General features: G+C 25.7%; 3 protein-coding genes across 7 annotated transcripts in view; 1 reads left to right on the top strand and 2 right to left on the bottom strand.

The window, feature by feature from the left end:
- Positions 1–5,324: 5,324 nt before the first annotated feature.
- On the bottom strand, positions 5,325–8,174 carry LOC119608973 (endothelial differentiation-related factor 1 homolog). Of its 2 annotated transcripts, none has more exons than XM_037963626.1 (4): positions 8,039–8,174; positions 7,712–7,921; positions 6,183–6,343; positions 5,325–6,118 (listed from the first exon to the last, which is right to left on the bottom strand). In XM_037963626.1, exons 2-4 carry the CDS (start codon positions 7,833–7,835, stop codon positions 5,966–5,968), a joined length of 438 nt encoding a protein of 145 aa, XP_037819554.1. In that variant the 5' UTR covers positions 7,836–7,921; positions 8,039–8,174; the 3' UTR covers positions 5,325–5,965. The 2 variants fall into 2 exon arrangements, with proteins under 2 accessions (XP_037819554.1, XP_037819555.1); XM_037963627.1 differs by having other exon boundaries at positions 7,995–8,120.
- A 2,336-nt stretch (positions 8,175–10,510) lies between these two features.
- On the top strand, positions 10,511–12,726 carry LOC119608977 (protein phosphatase 1 regulatory subunit 7). The gene is made up of 2 exons (XM_037963631.1): positions 10,511–11,840; positions 12,508–12,726. The coding sequence occupies exon 1, from the start codon at positions 10,662–10,664 to the stop codon at positions 11,706–11,708; it is 1,047 nt and encodes a 348-aa protein (XP_037819559.1). The 5' UTR covers positions 10,511–10,661; the 3' UTR covers positions 11,709–11,840; positions 12,508–12,726.
- Positions 12,727–16,435: 3,709 nt separating this feature from the next.
- LOC119608971 (WD repeat domain phosphoinositide-interacting protein 2) overlaps positions 16,436–18,321 on the bottom strand; it is a 5,712-nt gene continuing 3,826 nt past the window's right edge. For 2 of the 4 annotated variants that reach the window (XM_037963621.1, XM_037963622.1), the window contains exons 4-7: positions 17,984–18,321; positions 17,318–17,476; positions 17,120–17,247; positions 16,436–17,031 (exon numbers count right to left, since the gene is read on the bottom strand). The exon at positions 17,984–18,321 is cut by the window's right edge and continues 249 nt beyond it. In XM_037963621.1, the coding sequence (XP_037819549.1) occupies positions 16,850–17,031; positions 17,120–17,247; positions 17,318–17,476; positions 17,984–18,321 (807 nt within the window). In that variant the 3' untranslated portion in view covers positions 16,436–16,849. The remainder of the gene's footprint in view (positions 17,032–17,119; positions 17,248–17,317; positions 17,477–17,983) is intronic. The other 2 variants (XM_037963624.1, XM_037963623.1) reach the window with 2 other exon arrangements.

Raw genomic sequence — 18,321 nt, 5'->3', positions numbered from 1 at the left:
AAGAGCCACAAATAATTTTGCATAAACTAAAGAGAAATTTTGGAATTTTTTTTTTTTACAGACTTTAAAGAAAAATATCTAAAATTTCTTTTTGGTAAACAACAATTAAAAAAAAATAATTTTTTTTATAAAGAAAACGAAAAAAGTTTTAAATATAATATATAAAACAAAAGAAATATTTTTCAAATTTAAAATATTTATTAAAAGATAAAGAAAAGAAACAAAACATCACATGCCAGGGTGACATAAAATAATTAAAAAATAAAATGTTAAAACTTGTTTTAAAAGAAAATAACCTAAAAATGGAAATATAACTCAAAGCAGTGATTCAGTAACGAGAAAGGAAAAACATAAATTAATAATGAATAAAACTTAAAAAACTTGTTGAAATCCTGATTTAAAAACAGGGACTTCGATTTTCTAGGAATTTTTAACTTTTTGTTTGAAAAACTTTTAAAATATTTTAAAACCGAGAGATTTTTGTATAAAATTTTAAGAATTTGGTTTTTTGTTTGTGATTTTCATAAAAATTTTCCAAATTAAGTTATTGCTCCTGTTTCTAAATTTGTTTTTTGAAAACTTAATGAGTTTCTAAAACGGGTTACTGAATCTGCACCGTAAAACATAAAAACTCTAGATGTATTTATTTCAAATGATAAATTCTCTTTGAAAAACAATCATTTATTTAAATACGTTTTGAATTTAAAAATTAAAATATTTTAAACAATTTTTTGCTAATATTTAACTTTAATACTTTGTTTAGTTTCGAAATCCAAAAGAAGAAAGCACAAAATTAGGATCGTTACCTGCAAAATGACTTTCAAAATCACATTTCCAATTTACTAGCATTGAAGTTATAAGAAAATAGTCTATACAATAGACTAGTCTGGTCTAAAGTCAAGTCTATAGTCTAGTTTACTGTAAAAGTAAAGTCAAGTCTTTAGTCTGATCTATAGTCTAGTCTGATTTAAAGTATAATCTATAGACCCTATAGATCTATAGTCTAGTCTACAGTCTAGTCTAGTCTACAGTCTAGTCTATAGTCTAATCTACAGTCTAGTCTATTATCTAGTCTATAGTCTAATCTGTAGTCTAGTATAAACGCTAGTCTATGGTCTAGTCTAAAGTCTAATCTATAGTCTCGTCTATAGTGCAATCTATAGTCTAGTTTACACTATATCCGATAGTCTAGTCTAAAGTAGAATCTCTTGTCTGGCCTATAGTCTAGTATAGACGCTAGTCTATGGTGTAAAGACTAATCTATAGTCTAGTCTATAATCTGGTCTATAGTACAATCTATAGTCTAGTTTATACTATATCCGATAGTCTGGTCTATAGTCTTGTTTGAAGTAAAGTCTATTGTCTGGCCTATAGTCTAGTATAAGCACTAGGCTATGATATAGTCTAATCTATAGTTTAATCTACAGTCTAGTATAAAGCCTAGTCTATAGTCTAGTTTAAAGCCTAGTCTATAGTCTGATCTATAGTATAATCTATATGTAGTTTAGTCTAGTCTATTGACTGGTCTATAGTCTTGTATAAACCCTAGTCTATAGTCTAGTCAAAAGTCTAACATATAGTTTCATCTATAGTCAGTTCAATAGTATAGTCTAGTCTATAGTCTAATCTATAATCTAATCTATAGTTTAATCTATAGTCTAATCTATAGTCTTGACTATAGATCAGTCTATAGTCTTGACTATAGATCAGTCTATAGTCTTGACTATAAATCAGACTATAGTCTTGATTATAGATCAGTCTATAGTCATAACTATAGATCAGTCTACAGTCTTGACGATAGATCAGTCTATATATAGTCTTGACTATAGATCAGTCTATAGTTTTGTATAAACCCTAGCCTATAGTCTAGTCAAAAGTCTAAGATATAGTTTGATCTATAGTCTGTCCTACAGTATAGTCTATAGTCTAGTCTATAGTCTAATCTATAGTTTAATCTATAGTCTAAATACTAGTCTTTAGTCTGTTCTATAGTATAGTCTATAGTCTGTTCTATAGTCTGGCCTATAGTCTAGTCTGCAGTCTGGTTTACAGTATAATCTATAGTCTATTCTATAGTCTGGTCTTGAATTCTAGTCTATAGTCTAGTTTATTGTCTGGTCTATAGTTTAATCGGTACTTCAGTCGACAGTGTGTTAATTTTAAAGAAAACTTTCTGTTTCCAACCGTTTAAGAATACATTTCTCGAAAACAAAATGCATTGGTTTAAAGTTTAATGCACCAATCATTTCCATTTAATTTAATAAAAACAAAAAATTTCACTTTCTACACTTGCGAATTCAAATTTCCAAAACCTCCAGTTTATTTCAAAACTAAACAAAGTATTAAAACTAAAATAACGCAAAACAGAAAATATATTGCCCACTAAATTGTTTTCTATATAAAGAAAATAAATATTTATATAAAATTTAGTTGAAAATAAAACAAACAAAATTAGTAAAAGAAAAAAATTAAAAAAAAAACCTAAAATATGAGTATGTAATTTTTGTAATAGTTTTCAAATAAAAAACAAAGAAAAATATTTAAATAATAAAAAACTAAAAAAAAAACTAATTTAAATTAAAACATTTTAATAAATTACAAAACAAACAAACAAAAAAAAATAATTATTGTTCCATTGTATAAAAAGAATTTTAAATAATTAGGTAAAAGAATACATTCTTATTAGAAATGTATTAAAGTTTAAAAAGGTTATTAACAAAACAACAACAAAAAAACATTTAAAGAACTTAGTTTCTTTTTCTTTTGCAGAAAAAAAATATATAAAAAAACACAAAAGAATTGAAACAATTTACTTAAAAAGACATTGTTTGCTTTTACCTTGTATTAATTAACAACAATTAAAATGAAATTTTAGATTTCTAAACAAACCATAAATTAAGTATTCAAAATAGGCAAAAATTGTTTAAGTTTATATTTGTTCAAATCGTTCTTTTTCTTTGTTTTTAAAAAAAAACCCCAATTAAAATGCATTTTATAGAAATTTAGAAAAAGAAAAAAAACGCATAAACATTTCAAAATAACACCACAGCATTTCTTTAAATTTGCATACGAAACTAAGTTTTGGTCAAACCTTAAGTGATCTTCTTCACCTTGCATAATTGTTTGACTTTTTAAACTCAAATGACTGAAATTTTTGTAAAATATTTTCTTCGAAAATTCCATTATATTCTATTGTAATTTCTCTATTCTATTTCCTTTTATAACTTCTTGAATTTTCTTTTGGTTTTACTAAAAATTTACACTGAATATATGTATTAGTTTTTAGGGCTGAGGTTTTAAACTAAATTTTGAAAACATACATTTTAAAAACAAATTATTACACAAATCTAAATTTTATTATTTAATTCTAATTTATATATTTGTAGTTTTTAAGTATTTTAACTGTAAATTTTCTTTTTTTTTTTAATTATTATTTTAATTGTTAAATAAAAAGCGCAAATATTTTTTTTTTTAATTTTTCCGGAATAAAGAAATAAATGAACAAATTTTTTGAAACACAAAACGCAACAGCGAGTTTTATTTATTAGTTGGATTAAGTTTTCTAAAACAGAAGCAAGTATTCGTTAGTCGTTATCCACTACTTAATTCTTTGATCAGTCTTTAGTCTTGAGTATAGATGAGTGTATAGTCTTAACTATAAATCTATCTATAGTCGTGAATACATATCAGAATAGTCTTGACTATTGATCAGTCTATATTCTTGACTATAGATAAGTCTATAGTCTTGACTATTGATCAGTCTATAGTCTTAACTATAGATCAGTCTATAGTCTTGACTATAGATAAGTCTATAGTCTTGACTATAGATAAGTCTATAGTCTTGATTATAGATCAGTCTATACTCTTGACTATAGATTAGTCTATAGTCTTGACTATAGATCAGTCTATTGTCTTGAATATAGATCAGTCTATAGTCTTTACTATAGATATATAGTCATGGCTATAGATCTACCTATAGTCATGACTATAGATCAGTCTCTAGTCATGACTATAGATATAGTTTTGACGATAGATCAGTCTACAGTTTTGACTATAGTTCAGTCTATAGTCTTGACTATAGCTCAGTCTATAGTCTTGACTATAGATCAGTCTATAGTCTTGACTATAGATCAGTCTATAGTCTTGACTATAGATCAATCAATAGTCTTGATTATAGATCAGTCTATAGTCTTGATTATAGATCAGTCTATAGTCTTGACTATAGATCAGTCTGTAGTCTTGACTATAGATAAGTCTATAGTCTTGACTATAGATCAGTCTATAGTCTTCACTATAGATCAGTCTATAGTCTTGACTATAGATCAGTCTATAGTCTTGACTATAGATCAGTCTATAGTCTTGACTATAGATTAGTCTATAGTCTTGACTATAGATTGGTCTATAGTCTTGACTATAGATTGGACTATAGTCTTGACTATAGATTAGTCTATAGTCTTGACTATAGATAGTCTTGATTAATTTACAGTTTTGACTATAAATCAGTCTATAGTCTTGACTATAGATCAGTCTATAGTCTTGATTAATCTACAGTCAGTCTATAGTCTTGACTATAGGCTCGTCTATAGTCTTGACTATAGATTCGTCTATAGTCTTAAATATAGATCAGTCTATAGCCTTGACTATAGATCTGTCTATAGCCAGTTTTAAGTGAAATTAATAATGTTCCTATTAAATATTACCATTGAACATTTACAAATTAATCTCTGAACCCTTTACAGTAACCGGAAAAGTAATGTTTAAAAGCTAATTATTTAAAATGCATACAACTTGTTTTATTTCAGTAATTAAATTATGAATATATATATTTGCTTTAAATCCATTAAATTAAGTTTTTAATACACCGAACATTATACATTTAGTCATAATAATGTTTGTAGTACAAGTATTAAAATATTTAAAAAAAAAAAAACAGTTGTTTAGTATAAACAACTTACAGGAAGTGGACATTTTGTTGTTAATGGAAACAATAAAATGGGTGCAAATGATAATAAAAAAAGTAAATAAAACAACCATAGAATTACAAAACAAAATGCAATTTAAAATATTTGTTTAAATAAAAAACCAAATATATTTTTTATAATTTTTTTTGTATAACATAATATTAAATAATATTCATTCATAACTTTTCCTTGAAATAATTAAGAAAAATTGTTTAACTATAAAAAAAAAAAAACTAAAACAATTAAGTGTTAATTAAATAGTATAAAAAATTTGAAATGTTTAAACAGTTTTGTTGGTAGTTTTAATATGGTTTTTGTTATTGTTTTTCTATTTTTTAAAACATCCATCTATGTGGTTAAATATAGTTAAAGAGAGTATTTGCTTCTATTAATTCGTTTTGACATTTATTACATTTAATTGATACATTTTCCTTGTTATTTATTTCTTTTTGTTTTTTTATATTTGTTTAAATTAATAATTTTAAATAGATTTGAGAAAGTATTGCAGGGTGTTGTTAAGTGTAAGTATGTGGGAGTTTTGTGTAAGATTTTGCTGTAGAAATTGGAAACGTAATAGAAACAAGCCAAAAGAAAGAAAGTTTTTTTGTTTTGTGGTAATTCTTAATAAAGGTTTTTTTAAATCACTCTCCTTCTTGTTTTTCTTTTTTTATTATAAGTTTAATAATATTCAATATATAATTTTAATTAGCACTGTGTTGTTGTTTTAATTTAGTTTGATACAAGACATTCATTCATTCAGCATGCCTCCCGATAATTTATTTGAGCTTATTTTTGCTGCTAGCTGTTGCTGTGGTTGTTGTATTGTTGTGGCCCAAGTGAGTAGATGTTAAGGTTGGTGCCGTTGTTGCTGTGTTAACAGCATTGTTTGTTAATGTTTTTTCAGTTTTTAATTTATTATTTGCTGTTTGTTTACCAACAACGGCTGTTATAATATCTCCCCCACCAGAACCGCCACTCGATGAAGCAGCGGTTGTAGATTTTTCTCACTTTTTACCAGGAGGCGCCAATGGTTGGCCGCGATCTTTGCCTCGCAATTTTAAACCAATAACACGTTCAATTTTACCCAATACCATGTTATTGGGAATGCCACGGCCAGCCTCATAATCGGTAACTACTTGTTGTTTTTCACAAATTTTCTATAACGAAGAATGATAGATATTAGCAAAATGTTTGTTCAGCATATTTGTGGGATTTACTTACAGTAGCGAGATCCTTTTGACTTAAACCTTTAGCTTGACGTCCTTGCATAATAATTTTTCCCACTTCTAGAGGAACTTTTTCATGGCGCAACTCTTCAGTCTCACGATCCAATTTGGCAGTGTTCTTAGTTGTTACATGTTGTTTATTGGTGCCAGCACCATCTGAAAATATTGGTAACGGTTGTTAATTAAAAACGAACTTAAGTTTATATTCTAAAATTAGATTGAAAATACTTCTAATCATACAGACTTGTCTATAGATTAGTCTACAGTTTTTACTATATATTTGCCTATAATCTTGACTAAAGATCTTTCTATAGTCTTGGCTATACATCAATCAGTCTATTGTCTTGACTATAGATCATTCTACAATCAAGAATAAGATCACTCTTCAATCTGGGATATAGATCATTCACGAGTCTTTACTACTAATCTATCTGTAATCTTATCTATAGATCTGTCAATAATCTTGGCTATAGATCAGTCTATAGTCTTGACTCTAGATCATAGTACAGTCTTGATTATATTTCTGTCTATAAATTAGGGTACACTCTTGGTTATAGATCAGTAACTATTCTTTACTATAGATCTACCTATATAAATGACTATAAATCATTCTAATCTTGAATATACATCTGTCTGAGCAGATACACTCTAAGATGGGTGTAGGGCAAATATTTTTGGGTGCTACAAACATTAGCACAAACGCATAATATGTACCCGCTCCACTATAGTGGTGTAGGGTATACAAATCAAAAAAAATTGTTTTAAAATTTATTAAAAATATATTTCTATTCTGAAAACACAACAAATTGGACTAAATTTAGAAATCTCTATGCTAAATTTAGCAACAATCTGACTTGTTTACTTCTCCACAAAATAAAAACAAATGACGTTTTGGAAAACAACAAAAGAAACCATAAGAATCTATGAAATCTTCACAAACATATGATACGTGTGTATAACTTTAAAAATATATGTATGTATAAAACCCGAGAAGATTCTTCCTAGAATGACTTTCTCTAAATGTCATTTAGTTTAGATTGATAACAAACAACTAAATAGAACTAAAAATAGGTCAAATATTATTAATGGCTTGGTCGGCATGTGTGTTTGTGTAAAAAACAAAAACCCCAACATCACCAAAAACACATACACATGTTAATGCCGCCCCCTGCAATCCCCTTTATTTTTACTCCAACTTTTTTTTAAACAATTAAATACTGCCGGAACCCAACACCAGCACAAAAGTTAATTAAACTTTACATTTTTTCACACAATGCACATGTGTTTTTATTTTACTTTTTTTTCTGCAGTTTATGAAAACTAGCAAAAGTATGATGAAATTAGCCAAACAATACAAATCGATAAAGAATTGAAAAGAATGTTTAAAAAAAGAGAAACAATAACATTTAATAAGGTTATCTAGAGATCCATGGCAAAACCTAACCTTAAAACTTTGCCGTGGATACCATAGTCTTTTTTTCTTTTAAACACGTATTTGGAAAAAAAGATGAAATGAAAACTTACATTTTTGTTGGGTATCAACTTGTACACCTTGGCGTCTGGCGGCATTAATGGCTGCTTCAGTTTTAAGAGCACCGGCCTTTGGAGCTTTCTTGCGCAGTACGGTTACTGTATCCCAATCTGACATGTCTGCTGTATAGTCGGTAATGTGTATGTGTGTCTATATAATTTTCTTAATTGTGGTAATGTAATAAAAAGTAGATGACTAAATATCTGTGGCAATAATAAAATATATAAAAAATTATTATAATTTTTAATTTATACACTACTTTATGAAAGTATTCACTTGTTTTCTAAAACTATTATTAATTTACTAAAGTCCGTGCTTACAATTTTCTTAAATATATCTTTTTTCCAGAAAAATCCAAAATATACAATGACAATTGCAGTGTCAAGAAAACAAACAGTGAAATATTCTACAGGGTTGCATAGAAGTGTAGTTTTTGTATATACACGTGAAAAAGTATGGGGAAAATGTTAAACATTTCTTTTTTTGGTAAATAAATTTTGAATTGAATAACATCAGCGTCATATTCAATGAAAAATCGGAACTAAATCATTTTTCGCCTTAAAAAATACTTGTAATAATTACAAATAAAGAAATTTAATTTTAGATAATTTTTAAAAATAAAAATTTTAAAAGAAAGTCGTTTTTGAAATAGTTAAATATTATTCGAAAAATTTGGAGAAATTATTTGTTTTTTACAATATTTTTTAGAATTTTTTCAAGAGGATTGGATATGGCATTTTTTAATATAATTTTTATTTATTCTTTCATTCAATTACAGAATCCTAGCCAAAGGCCATAATCGTCTCCAAACACACTACTAATTTAGGAAATAGCAGAGTTGTATAATTAAAAACTATTAGATTTGGAGTAGATTTTGCCGAAATCTACAAACGAAGTAGAAATCCAGTTAAAATTAACTTTAATTGGTTCAAAATGTCATGAGTATTTGATTTATTTGTAGTGTAATAAGCTATATGTCCCGATTTTATAAATGACAATTAAAAAATAAAGATTTTTAAATTATTTGCTTCCCAAATTCCATTTTTTAATCATAGGCATTCCTTTTTATTTAATATCATTGAAAAATTTAAAAACTCATCAGAAAACCATAACCCAATGGGTTAAGCCGCCGCCTTTAGTGCCAAACGTCGCCGCACTTAATGATTATCGGCGCAGGGTTCTACCGACCAATTGACAGAGACCCGCGCCGATTCGGCTTTGTCAAAACCGCCGCCGCCGAAAATTGTTCTGCTTAATACGCCTTAAAAATTTTGCCATATTTTGTATAATTTACAGAACACTTTCGCTAAATTTATAGAATTTTATAATATAAAATGAATTTGTTTTCATTTAAGCAAGTTATCTTTTATCTAATAATAAGCCGCTCATTAAAATTTGGCCGGTGTAAAACTTTGCACAACATGTGTATTTTAAATGGGAAATGCAGTTGATGTCAATTCTGCCGACTGCGAAAAGAAATTCTGCAAGAATTTTTCGCGCCATACTGTTTTCTGTTTTTTTTTTTTTTTAAATCTGTTGTGGTGTGTGTGCAAAACTTTATAAAGAGACAGAAATAATATTCTTTAAATAAAAAAATGTTTTTTTAATAACAATTGAACTTAGAAATTAATAATTTTATGCTATACTATTATACCGAGGGTCATTGTGCAACGAAACAGGCAAGTGTTAGGTTTAATTAAGTTGAACTGTTAATAACTATGATGAAAATGTTTTTCCAGGCGGGGTTTGTTTTCGTTTAATACCCAAAAGTGTTTATTGAAATCTACCGAGTGTAGCACCCGAAATATTGAATATGAATTAAGATCGTGTGGTGTGCTTTCAGTCATGCTCTTGTTGTCTCCAAACCCTATGGTGACCGAATATTTACAAGAAACAATTGTTAAGCCATCTTTTATACAAATTTATCGCACTGCTGTAAAGAGTGTACTCGCGGACGTCTTATATAGATGTTGTTTGGGCAAAATATTGGTGTTTGTTATTTACATAATTGCAATGCTTGGATCCGGTACTAACCATTGTGGGCTTTATGTCGACTTTGGATCCCTTAGAGTTGTCACACTGAAGGTATCCTTCCGAGATGGTTTTTCATCCAAATTCTGTTTTGTGATCATTGAATTTAGACTATGATGAGTTCGTTGAATTTTGGTTCAACCTGGATAAAAGCGTACGGAAAAGAAACAAATAGTTCCAGTTGTAATGGTGTACAATGTAATACTGCTGTAACGCCTATTACAGTTGCTAAGTTTGCAGGTTTGTTGTAAGGTGGGCTACAGAAAATGACTTTAGCGTGCATAACTAACATAAAAATGCCAGTGTAGCAATAAAATATAATGTGATCGAGTTTTATATCAATCGAAATCTCTATAGGTCATAATTGACCCTGCCCCCCCATATAAGGTCACCTTCAATAATTGATTTTAACGTTTTTTACGGACTTAATAATACGAGCATTATGATAGAATTAAAAAGATTACACTACGCGGCAAAAATAAATACCGATCATCATAAAAGTTGGTGAAACGATTTGTTTTTAATTTTTAAGAATTAATTAAATTAAAATTTTTTTTATTTTTTTCCATCCCTTCATAATTTCTCACACAACTTTTGTGCTTTATTTTTATAAATTATATACAAAATTCCACTTAAAAAGTCTCTCGGATTCCGTTTTTATTTAAAATCTTTGAAAATTTTAAAATTAAGCGTTTTTAGAGAACTTAGCCAGCTTACAGTCGATTTTAAGTCGCCGCCAATATTTTTAGTGTCAGCCGCCGCCGCACTTAATCTTTGTCGACGGAGGGTTCTGCCGACCAATTGATTCATTTATTTAGGATTTTGTGAGAAATTCAATTGTTTTGCATTAATTTTCTGTTAAATAGAAGTTTTAAGTTTTTGTTTTAATTAAAAACTAAATATACACAAACAATGGCGGATTCTGAACATGAAAAGATTGAAGCAACCAATGAAGTGACACCTACCACTGAGGAAAATAATAGTGCAGAAGAAACCCCACAAGCCCCATCAGATGTTGTGGCTAATTGTGAGAAAGCCTCTTACAAGCCGAATGTAATACCCGGTGAAAAGTTAGCCTCCATTGAGGATGTAGTAAATAGTGATCCTGAGTGCTATGAATTGGATTTAAACCATCATCGTATTGATAAATTGGAAAATCTAGAGCCTTTAACCCAGTTGGAGCGCCTTTTACTGCGCTGGAATTTAATTAAGAAAATTGAGAATCTAGAAACTTTGACCAAGCTGGTGGAAATTGAGTTCTATGACAATCAAATTACAAAATTGGAAAATTTGGATGCTTTAGTTAATTTGGAAATACTCGATGTCAGCTTCAATCGTTTGACTAGAATTGAAAATTTGGAAAATTTAAAGAAATTGGAAAAATTATTTTTGGTTGGCAACAAGATAACTCATATAGAAAATATTGGTATGCTAACTAATCTCACTATGCTGGAATTGGGTGACAATAAAATTAAAACTATTGAGAATCTGGATACATTGGTGAATTTGCGTCAACTATTTTTGGGTAAAAATAAAATATCCAAAATTGAAAATCTCGATAAATTGGTGAATTTGGAAATTTTAAGTTTGCAGGCTAATCGTATAGTTAAAATTGAAAATCTGGATAAGTTGACTAATTTGACGGAGCTGTATCTATCCGAAAATGGCATAGAAATGATAGAAAATTTGAGTAACAACAAACAATTGGACACTTTGGATTTGGCTAAAAATCGTTTAAAAAGTATAGACAATATAGAGGAACTGGGACAGTTGGAGGAGCTGTGGCTGAATGACAATAATATTGAAAATTGGAAGACTATTGAAAATATTAAGCATAATAAGTCTTTGAAAACTATTTACTTGGAATATTGCCCCGTATCCAAGGATCCTATGTATCGCCGTAAATTGAAAGATATAGCTCCTTGGTTGGAGAAAATTGATGCTACTCTTTGCCGATAAATGAAAAGTTTGTAATAAAAAGTTTTTATAAACTTTTTTTTAATGGGTTCATACTTTTTTTTTTTTAATAAAACTCCACCTTATTTATGTTTAAATATAATTTGTAATTGTGCTAGAAGCACTTTTAGATGTTACCCAATAAACATCGATTCAAACCTGTGAATATTTTTGAAAATTTTCTTAACTAAATAATGTATTTTCCAAATTGTTTTCAAATTTTAAAGTTTAGCCTTTAAAATAAATATGATAATTTCCAAAAACGTTTAAAAAAATATAATGTGTGATATTTATAAAATTTTCAAAGTTTTGTTTTAATTGAACTTAGAAAAGTTTCTTTCAAAAAATAAATTATTTTAGAAAAATAAAAACAGAACACTTTTTCTACAGCAAGGGAGCGAAAAAACGTTAAATATAGGAGAAATAATCGGAGATATAAAAGAAAAATATGCTAAAATAAATGTATGAATGTTTTATTTTCAGGTGATGTAAAAAAATATATGAATTTTGCAATAGTTAGCATTATAATTAGGGTTTGAAATATGTATGAAAATAATAATAAAGAATACTTGAAATACGTTTGAAGATTTTTTTAGTTTCAAGCTTACATCTAGCCTTTTTTTTAAATTTGCAATACATTTGAAAAATATGTTTGATTTCTAACTGCCTTTTTGTTTGAGAAGGCCATAATTTTCCATTTGAAAACAAAAATTTTCAAATTTGTTCTCAAAGGCTATGTATGAAATTTGAATAGGTTTTCAAATACATATTTACATCATTTCAAAGGTTTTTGCTTATTGGGTAAAAACTTTAATTTTGTGTAAAATTATAATTAGATTTTTAATAAAGAATACAAAAAGTTGTAATAAAATCGGTATTTATAAATGTACTATTTATTGAAGTTGTTTTATTCAAAATAATGTGATATTCGTTATATGTTTAGATTTGAAAAGATTTACAGATAACGATTTCCTCAACTAATTGAAAACGTGTCAATGTTGTCATAAATATCTGCTTAATTTATCTTTCCCTTTTATAATTTAAATTTTAAAAACATTACATGGTATCAAAATGTTTTACTTTTTAAGAAGAAACTTTATAAAATAAGGTAAACTGCATAATTAATTACATGACTAATAGAAATCTATATTTGTGTAGACAAAATAAGATAAGATAAATTTAAGCTTCTCAAACACTACAGCTTTTTATGTAGAACACAATAAAAAGAAAATGTTATTAAGAAATTCAAATTAATATGATGAAATTAAATAAATAATAATAGTTACATTATTTTTTTTTTTTTAATATTACAAAAGTACTTGCCAAATTTACTAAATTTTCAATTCCAATTTTGGAATTTCCCAATCCCCAGCCTACAAAAAATAATTTATACATAACTTTTTTTTAGATTTTTTTTATTTAGTTTTATATTTGAAATTTTCTTATACGAGTTAATTAAATATAATTTTAATGAGTAAAATAAAATTAGAAAAATTACTTCATAATTTTATTTTAGTATTATTTTTCTTTTCTTGATTTTGTAAATCTTTACATGTTTTTTTTTTCTTTTTTTTTTAATTTTTGTACAAAAAAATATATATGCGTGTAGATATATGTACATTTATGTACTGTATTTACTATATATCAGTAATTTACATTTGATAACTTAAAATACTATATAGTAGATGTTGGAAAATTTTTTAATTTAAAAACTGTTATGTGTATTTGTGTATAATTATTTAAAATCTTATTCAAAATTGGGTTTTGGGTTCAAAATTGGATCTGTCGGTTAGTGACCAAAAGGAATGACACGTTGATAATAATTTTCTATAATTATTTTAGTTTTCAATGACGAATGAGTTATGTTATGATTTTACCTATTTCATCTATGTTCGAAAATTTTCTGTTTAAACAGAAAATATTCGAAAATTTTATATTAAAATAGAAAATAATGGAATTTTTTTATTAATGCAGAAAATATTCGAAAATTTTCTATAAAAAAGAAAAATGTCAATTTTTTTATAAAGGGAAAATTTTAAACTTTTTTATAAAAAAAGAAAAATTCAAGAATGGTCTATAAAAAAGGAAAATTTCAAAAAAAAATATTTTTAAATATACAGTACTTTCCAATAAAGAACTTTCCAAAAACTTTTTATAAAAAAGGAAAATTACAAAAATATTTTATAAAAAAGTGAAAATTTTGAATATTTTTTTATTAAAAAGGGAACATTTTCAAAAATTGTCTATGAAAAAGACATTTTTTATAAAAAATACAACATTTAGAAAATTTTCTATAAAAAAAAAAAATCAAAATTTTATAAAAATTATAAAAACAAAAAATATTGGAAATTTTGTTACTAATACAAAAAATATTCGATAATTTTCTATAAAAAAAGTAAAATTTCAAAGATTTTCTAAAAAATAGAAAATTTTCTATAAAAAGACACAGTTTTTTTATAAAACAATACATAATTTAAAAAATTTTCTATTTTAACAGAAAATATTCGAAATTTTTTTATAAATACGGAAAATATTTGAAAATTTTTTAAACTTTTTTATAAAAAGGAAAATTAAAAAAAAATCTTTTAAAAAATACAGAAATTTTCAATAAAGAAGGAAAATTTCAAAAATTTTCTACAAAAAAGGAAAATTTTAAAAATATTTTATAAAATTTTGAATATTTTTTTTTAATTTTTCTATTAAAACAAAAAATATTGGAAATTTTGTTATTAATACAGAAAATATTCAATAATGTTTTTATAAAAAAAAGGAAAATTTCCAAAAAAAAAAGGGAACATTTTGAAAATTTTCTATAAAAAAAGACACAATTTTTTATAAAAAACACAAAATTTAGAAAATTTTCTATTTTAATAGAAAAAAATTCGATTTTTTTTTTATTAAACGAAAAATTTTAGAAAAATTAATAAACTTTTTTATAAAAATAGCAAAATATCAAAAAATACAGAAAATATTCAGAAGTTTTCAATAAAGAACGAAGATTTCAAAAATTTGCTATAAAAAAATTAAAAATATTTTATAAGAAAGCAAAATTTTTTATACAAAATTTATAGAATTTTTTATAAAAAAGAAAATTAATTTAACGTTTTTCTATTAAAACAGAAAATATTGGAAATTTTGTTATTAATACAGAAAATATTAGATTATTTTTTATAAAAAAAATGGAAAATTTCAAAAATTTTCTATAAAAAAGGGAAAATTTTGAATATTTTCTATTAAAATTTAACATTTTGAAAATTTTCTAAAAAATATATAAAATTTTCTATAAAAAAGACAAAATTTTTATAGAAAATACAAAATTTTGAAAATTTTCTATTTTAACTGAAAATATTCGAATTTTTTTTTTGTTTTATCAATACGGAAAATATTTGAAAATTTTCTATAAAAAGTAAAATTTCTATAAAAAAGGTAAATTTTGAATATTTTTTTTATTAAAACGAAAACAATTTGAAACTTTTCTGAAAAAAAAAAAACAGAAAATTTTGAAAAATTTCTAAAAAGGTGAAAATTTCAAAGATTTTCTAAAAAAAATGCAATTTTTTTTATAAAAAATACAAAATTTTGAAAATTTCGTATAAAAATAGACTAAAATTCGAAAATATTCTTTAAAAAATTAGTAATTTTAGAAAATGTTCTATAAAAAGACAAAATTTTGATAATTTTTTGAAAAAAAGTAAAAATTTAGAAAACAATTCGAAAATGTTCTATATGAAAAAAAAAAGAAAATTTTTAAAAAAGTAGAAATTTTAAAAAATTTTCTAAAAAATCACAATTTTTTTATAAAAATATTAAATTAAAAAAATGCAAAATTTTGAAAATTTCCTATAAAAAAAAAAAAAAAAACGAAAAGATTCTAAAAAAATTACAAAATTTTGAAAATTTTCTATAAACACAAAATTTTGAAAATTTAAAAAAAATCTTAGAAAATTTCTTATAAAAAAAAATTAAATAAAAAGAGACACTTTCGAAAATGTTCTATAAAAAAGATTATTTTTTGAATTTTCCTTAAATTGAATTAAAAAATAAAGTTTTCTATAAAAAATTTAAAATTTCGAAAATTTTCTATAAAAATGAAGAAAATTTCGAATATTATCTAATAAAAATTAAGAATATTTCAAATATATTCTATGAAAATTAAGAAAATTTCGAATATTTTCTTCAAAAAAAAAAAAATATAAAAAAAGAAAGTTTCGAAAAAAGTATTTTTTAGAGAATTTATCAAATATTTTCTTAAAGAGAATACGTTTGGAGGTAAAAGCTCAAAATATCGCAAATTTAATCAATCATCCTCAGATAATCGTGCTCCAGCGCCTATGAGTTTTAGAAAAGGTTAATCCTTTTACATCTAAAGAGAAAATTAATTGATTTATTAGTTAAATGAAATGTTAGCTAAAGTTTTCAAAACTTTGATGAGACCATTTAATTAAAAATACTTTTGGTATTATCAATTCACTATTTCGTGTTTAATATTTTGATTTTTAATGTTTTCTATAGTTAAGTATGTATTAATAAATAGTATTTTATAAATAAATAAAATTTTTAAACTATTAATTGAATAAAAAATGTATAATGTGTTTTATTCAAATAATAAAAATATGGTGGGGGTGGGTTTTATAGTATGGGATATGCTGTAGTGTGGGTGTGTGTGTATTTAAGTAAAAATATGTTTTTTTAGGCAAACAAATAAAATAAAAAAAGAAAATCATAATTTAAATTTTTAAGTATTATTTATTGCAAATAAGAAACTTATAAATTAAGAAAGTCTTAAAAGTAAACTAAACTTTTTTTATGTTTTCAAAATCACTTGCACAGTTTGTTTTGTTTTAAAAGTATAATAAAAAAAATTGAAAAAATAATTGAAAAAACTAAAATAATTTTCAAAAATTAATCTCGAGCTAAAATAATGAAAATTATAATAATAATAAAAAAAGAAATAATTATCATGTGGCTAACAATATGGAACAAATTACCAAACAAATAAAAGCTAAAAAATTTGTTATTAAATATTTTATAACTATTTTCCAAGTTGTCAAAAATGAAATTAAACAAAAAGTGATGTAAATTGAAAAATAGTTTTTTAGAGTTTAAAAGAATTTTTTAAAAAAATATGTTTAAAAATATTCTATTTAAGAACTAGCATTACTTCCCCCTTCTGTTTTAACAGCTGCAGCATAACTATTTGATGAGGATGAGGATTTGGCTTCTTCTTTGGAGGAAGAGGTGCCACCGGTAGAGCCAGGAGAGGGATTTGTTGTAGCCGTAGCACCAGCTGCAGCGCCAGCTACACCTAAAGATGGTGAAGAATTAACTAAAGGTATGGTTTAGTTAAAAAAAAAATTAAAGATTTTAAATTGAAATAAAAAAGAAACAAAAAAATTATTTAAACAGTAAATTACCTCGAACGTCTATAGCATAACAGTCATCAAGACGCAAGTCATGTTTCTTAATCAATTGACATTCAGCTCCCTCTATTGAGGGTATTGAATATACATATAAATAACCATCTTGGGAAGCAATAAGAAGTCTGAAACAAAATTAGAAGAGAATAAATTTGTGAAAGTTAAATTTCTTTTGTGATTTTCTTAAAATATTACCTTAATTGCTTTTGTATTTTGGTTATGGCACACATACGTCTTACCCCAGCTTCGGGTAGAGTTACAGAGGCAAAGGCTCGTCCCTGACTGAAAACATCTGTAACTTGGGTTGGCAAATAGCTGGATACGGTCTTGCTAAGGAATCTAAAAAACGAGTAACTTTTTTGAAATGTGAGATGTGAAGATAATAATGTATGGATGTGGATAAAGTGGTGGTGAGTGAACACAACAGGATTAAAATTAAAACAATAACAGTTGTTTACAGTTGGGTTGATACGTTAGTTTACGAAATTTCAAATACGTTTCGAGAGATAAAGTACCAATATATACACAAAACAACAAATAAATACAGTAAAGTGATGGATTTGGTTTGAGATTGGTGAGTTGTTTAAGTAGTAGTGTGATCATAGAGAGTGAGAAAGTAAGTTTTCGTACATGTTTGAAAAAAAAGTAGAAAAGAAAAATTATAAAATTAAAAAAAAACACAAATTAAAATAAAGCATGATATAAATAAAATGAATGTTTTAAAAATGTACATAAAAAAATAAACATAATTTTGTGGAAACCCCAACCAAATAATAATAAATAAACCAAAAAGTTCCCTTTAACCAACATGTTTTAAAAAGAGTACATATTTTTAAAAACAAACACAAATCCACAACTTACCCCATCCAATCATCTGAACTTTGTTTAGTATCATGACTTTCCGTAGCCGTACGATCCAAACGGAATATATGCACAGTTTCAGTATTCGAGCTAGAGACTAAATATTCAGCACAAGTGCTAAACGACAATGAAGCAATGGAGACACAACGTTTCAAACCACGTCTCAATTCAAATAGTTTAGTACCGTCCAATGATGAAAATACCCTTATAACAGTGCCACGCTCACTGGCAGTGGCTATTTCAGTGCCCGATGGACTAAATGCCAAAGCGGCCAAGGGGCTGTCATGAGCTGGTATCATAGTTTTAGCATGTAAATTAATGGCATCGAATATTTGCAC

This window comes from Lucilia sericata, unplaced genomic scaffold (assembly GCF_015586225.1).
Source record: "Lucilia sericata isolate MDLA Ls3-8-SP2 unplaced genomic scaffold, ASM1558622v1 Contig000906F_arrow, whole genome shotgun sequence".
NCBI classification, from domain to species: domain Eukaryota; kingdom Metazoa; phylum Arthropoda; class Insecta; order Diptera; family Calliphoridae; genus Lucilia; species Lucilia sericata.
The sequence above is the reverse complement of the archived record's forward strand: the minus strand, read 5'-3'. Positions and strand labels throughout refer to the sequence as shown.

Bases quoted from the DNA above. Each gene is read 5' to 3' on its own strand.
- LOC119608973 (XM_037963626.1), bottom strand. From the start codon at position 7,835: ATGTCAGATTGGGATACAGTAACCGTACTGCGCAAGAAAGCTCCAAAG. The intron at 6,344-7,711 runs GTAAGTTTTCAT...CAATATTTTCAG, and splicing joins AGTTGATACCCAACAAAAAT to ATGGTGCTGGCACCAATAAA. The intron at 6,119-6,182 runs GTAAGTAAATCC...TCTTCGTTATAG, and splicing joins GTCAAAAGGATCTCGCTACT to AAAATTTGTGAAAAACAACA.
- LOC119608977 (XM_037963631.1), top strand. From the start codon at position 10,662: ATGGCGGATTCTGAACATGAAAAGATTGAAGCAACCAATGAAGTGACA.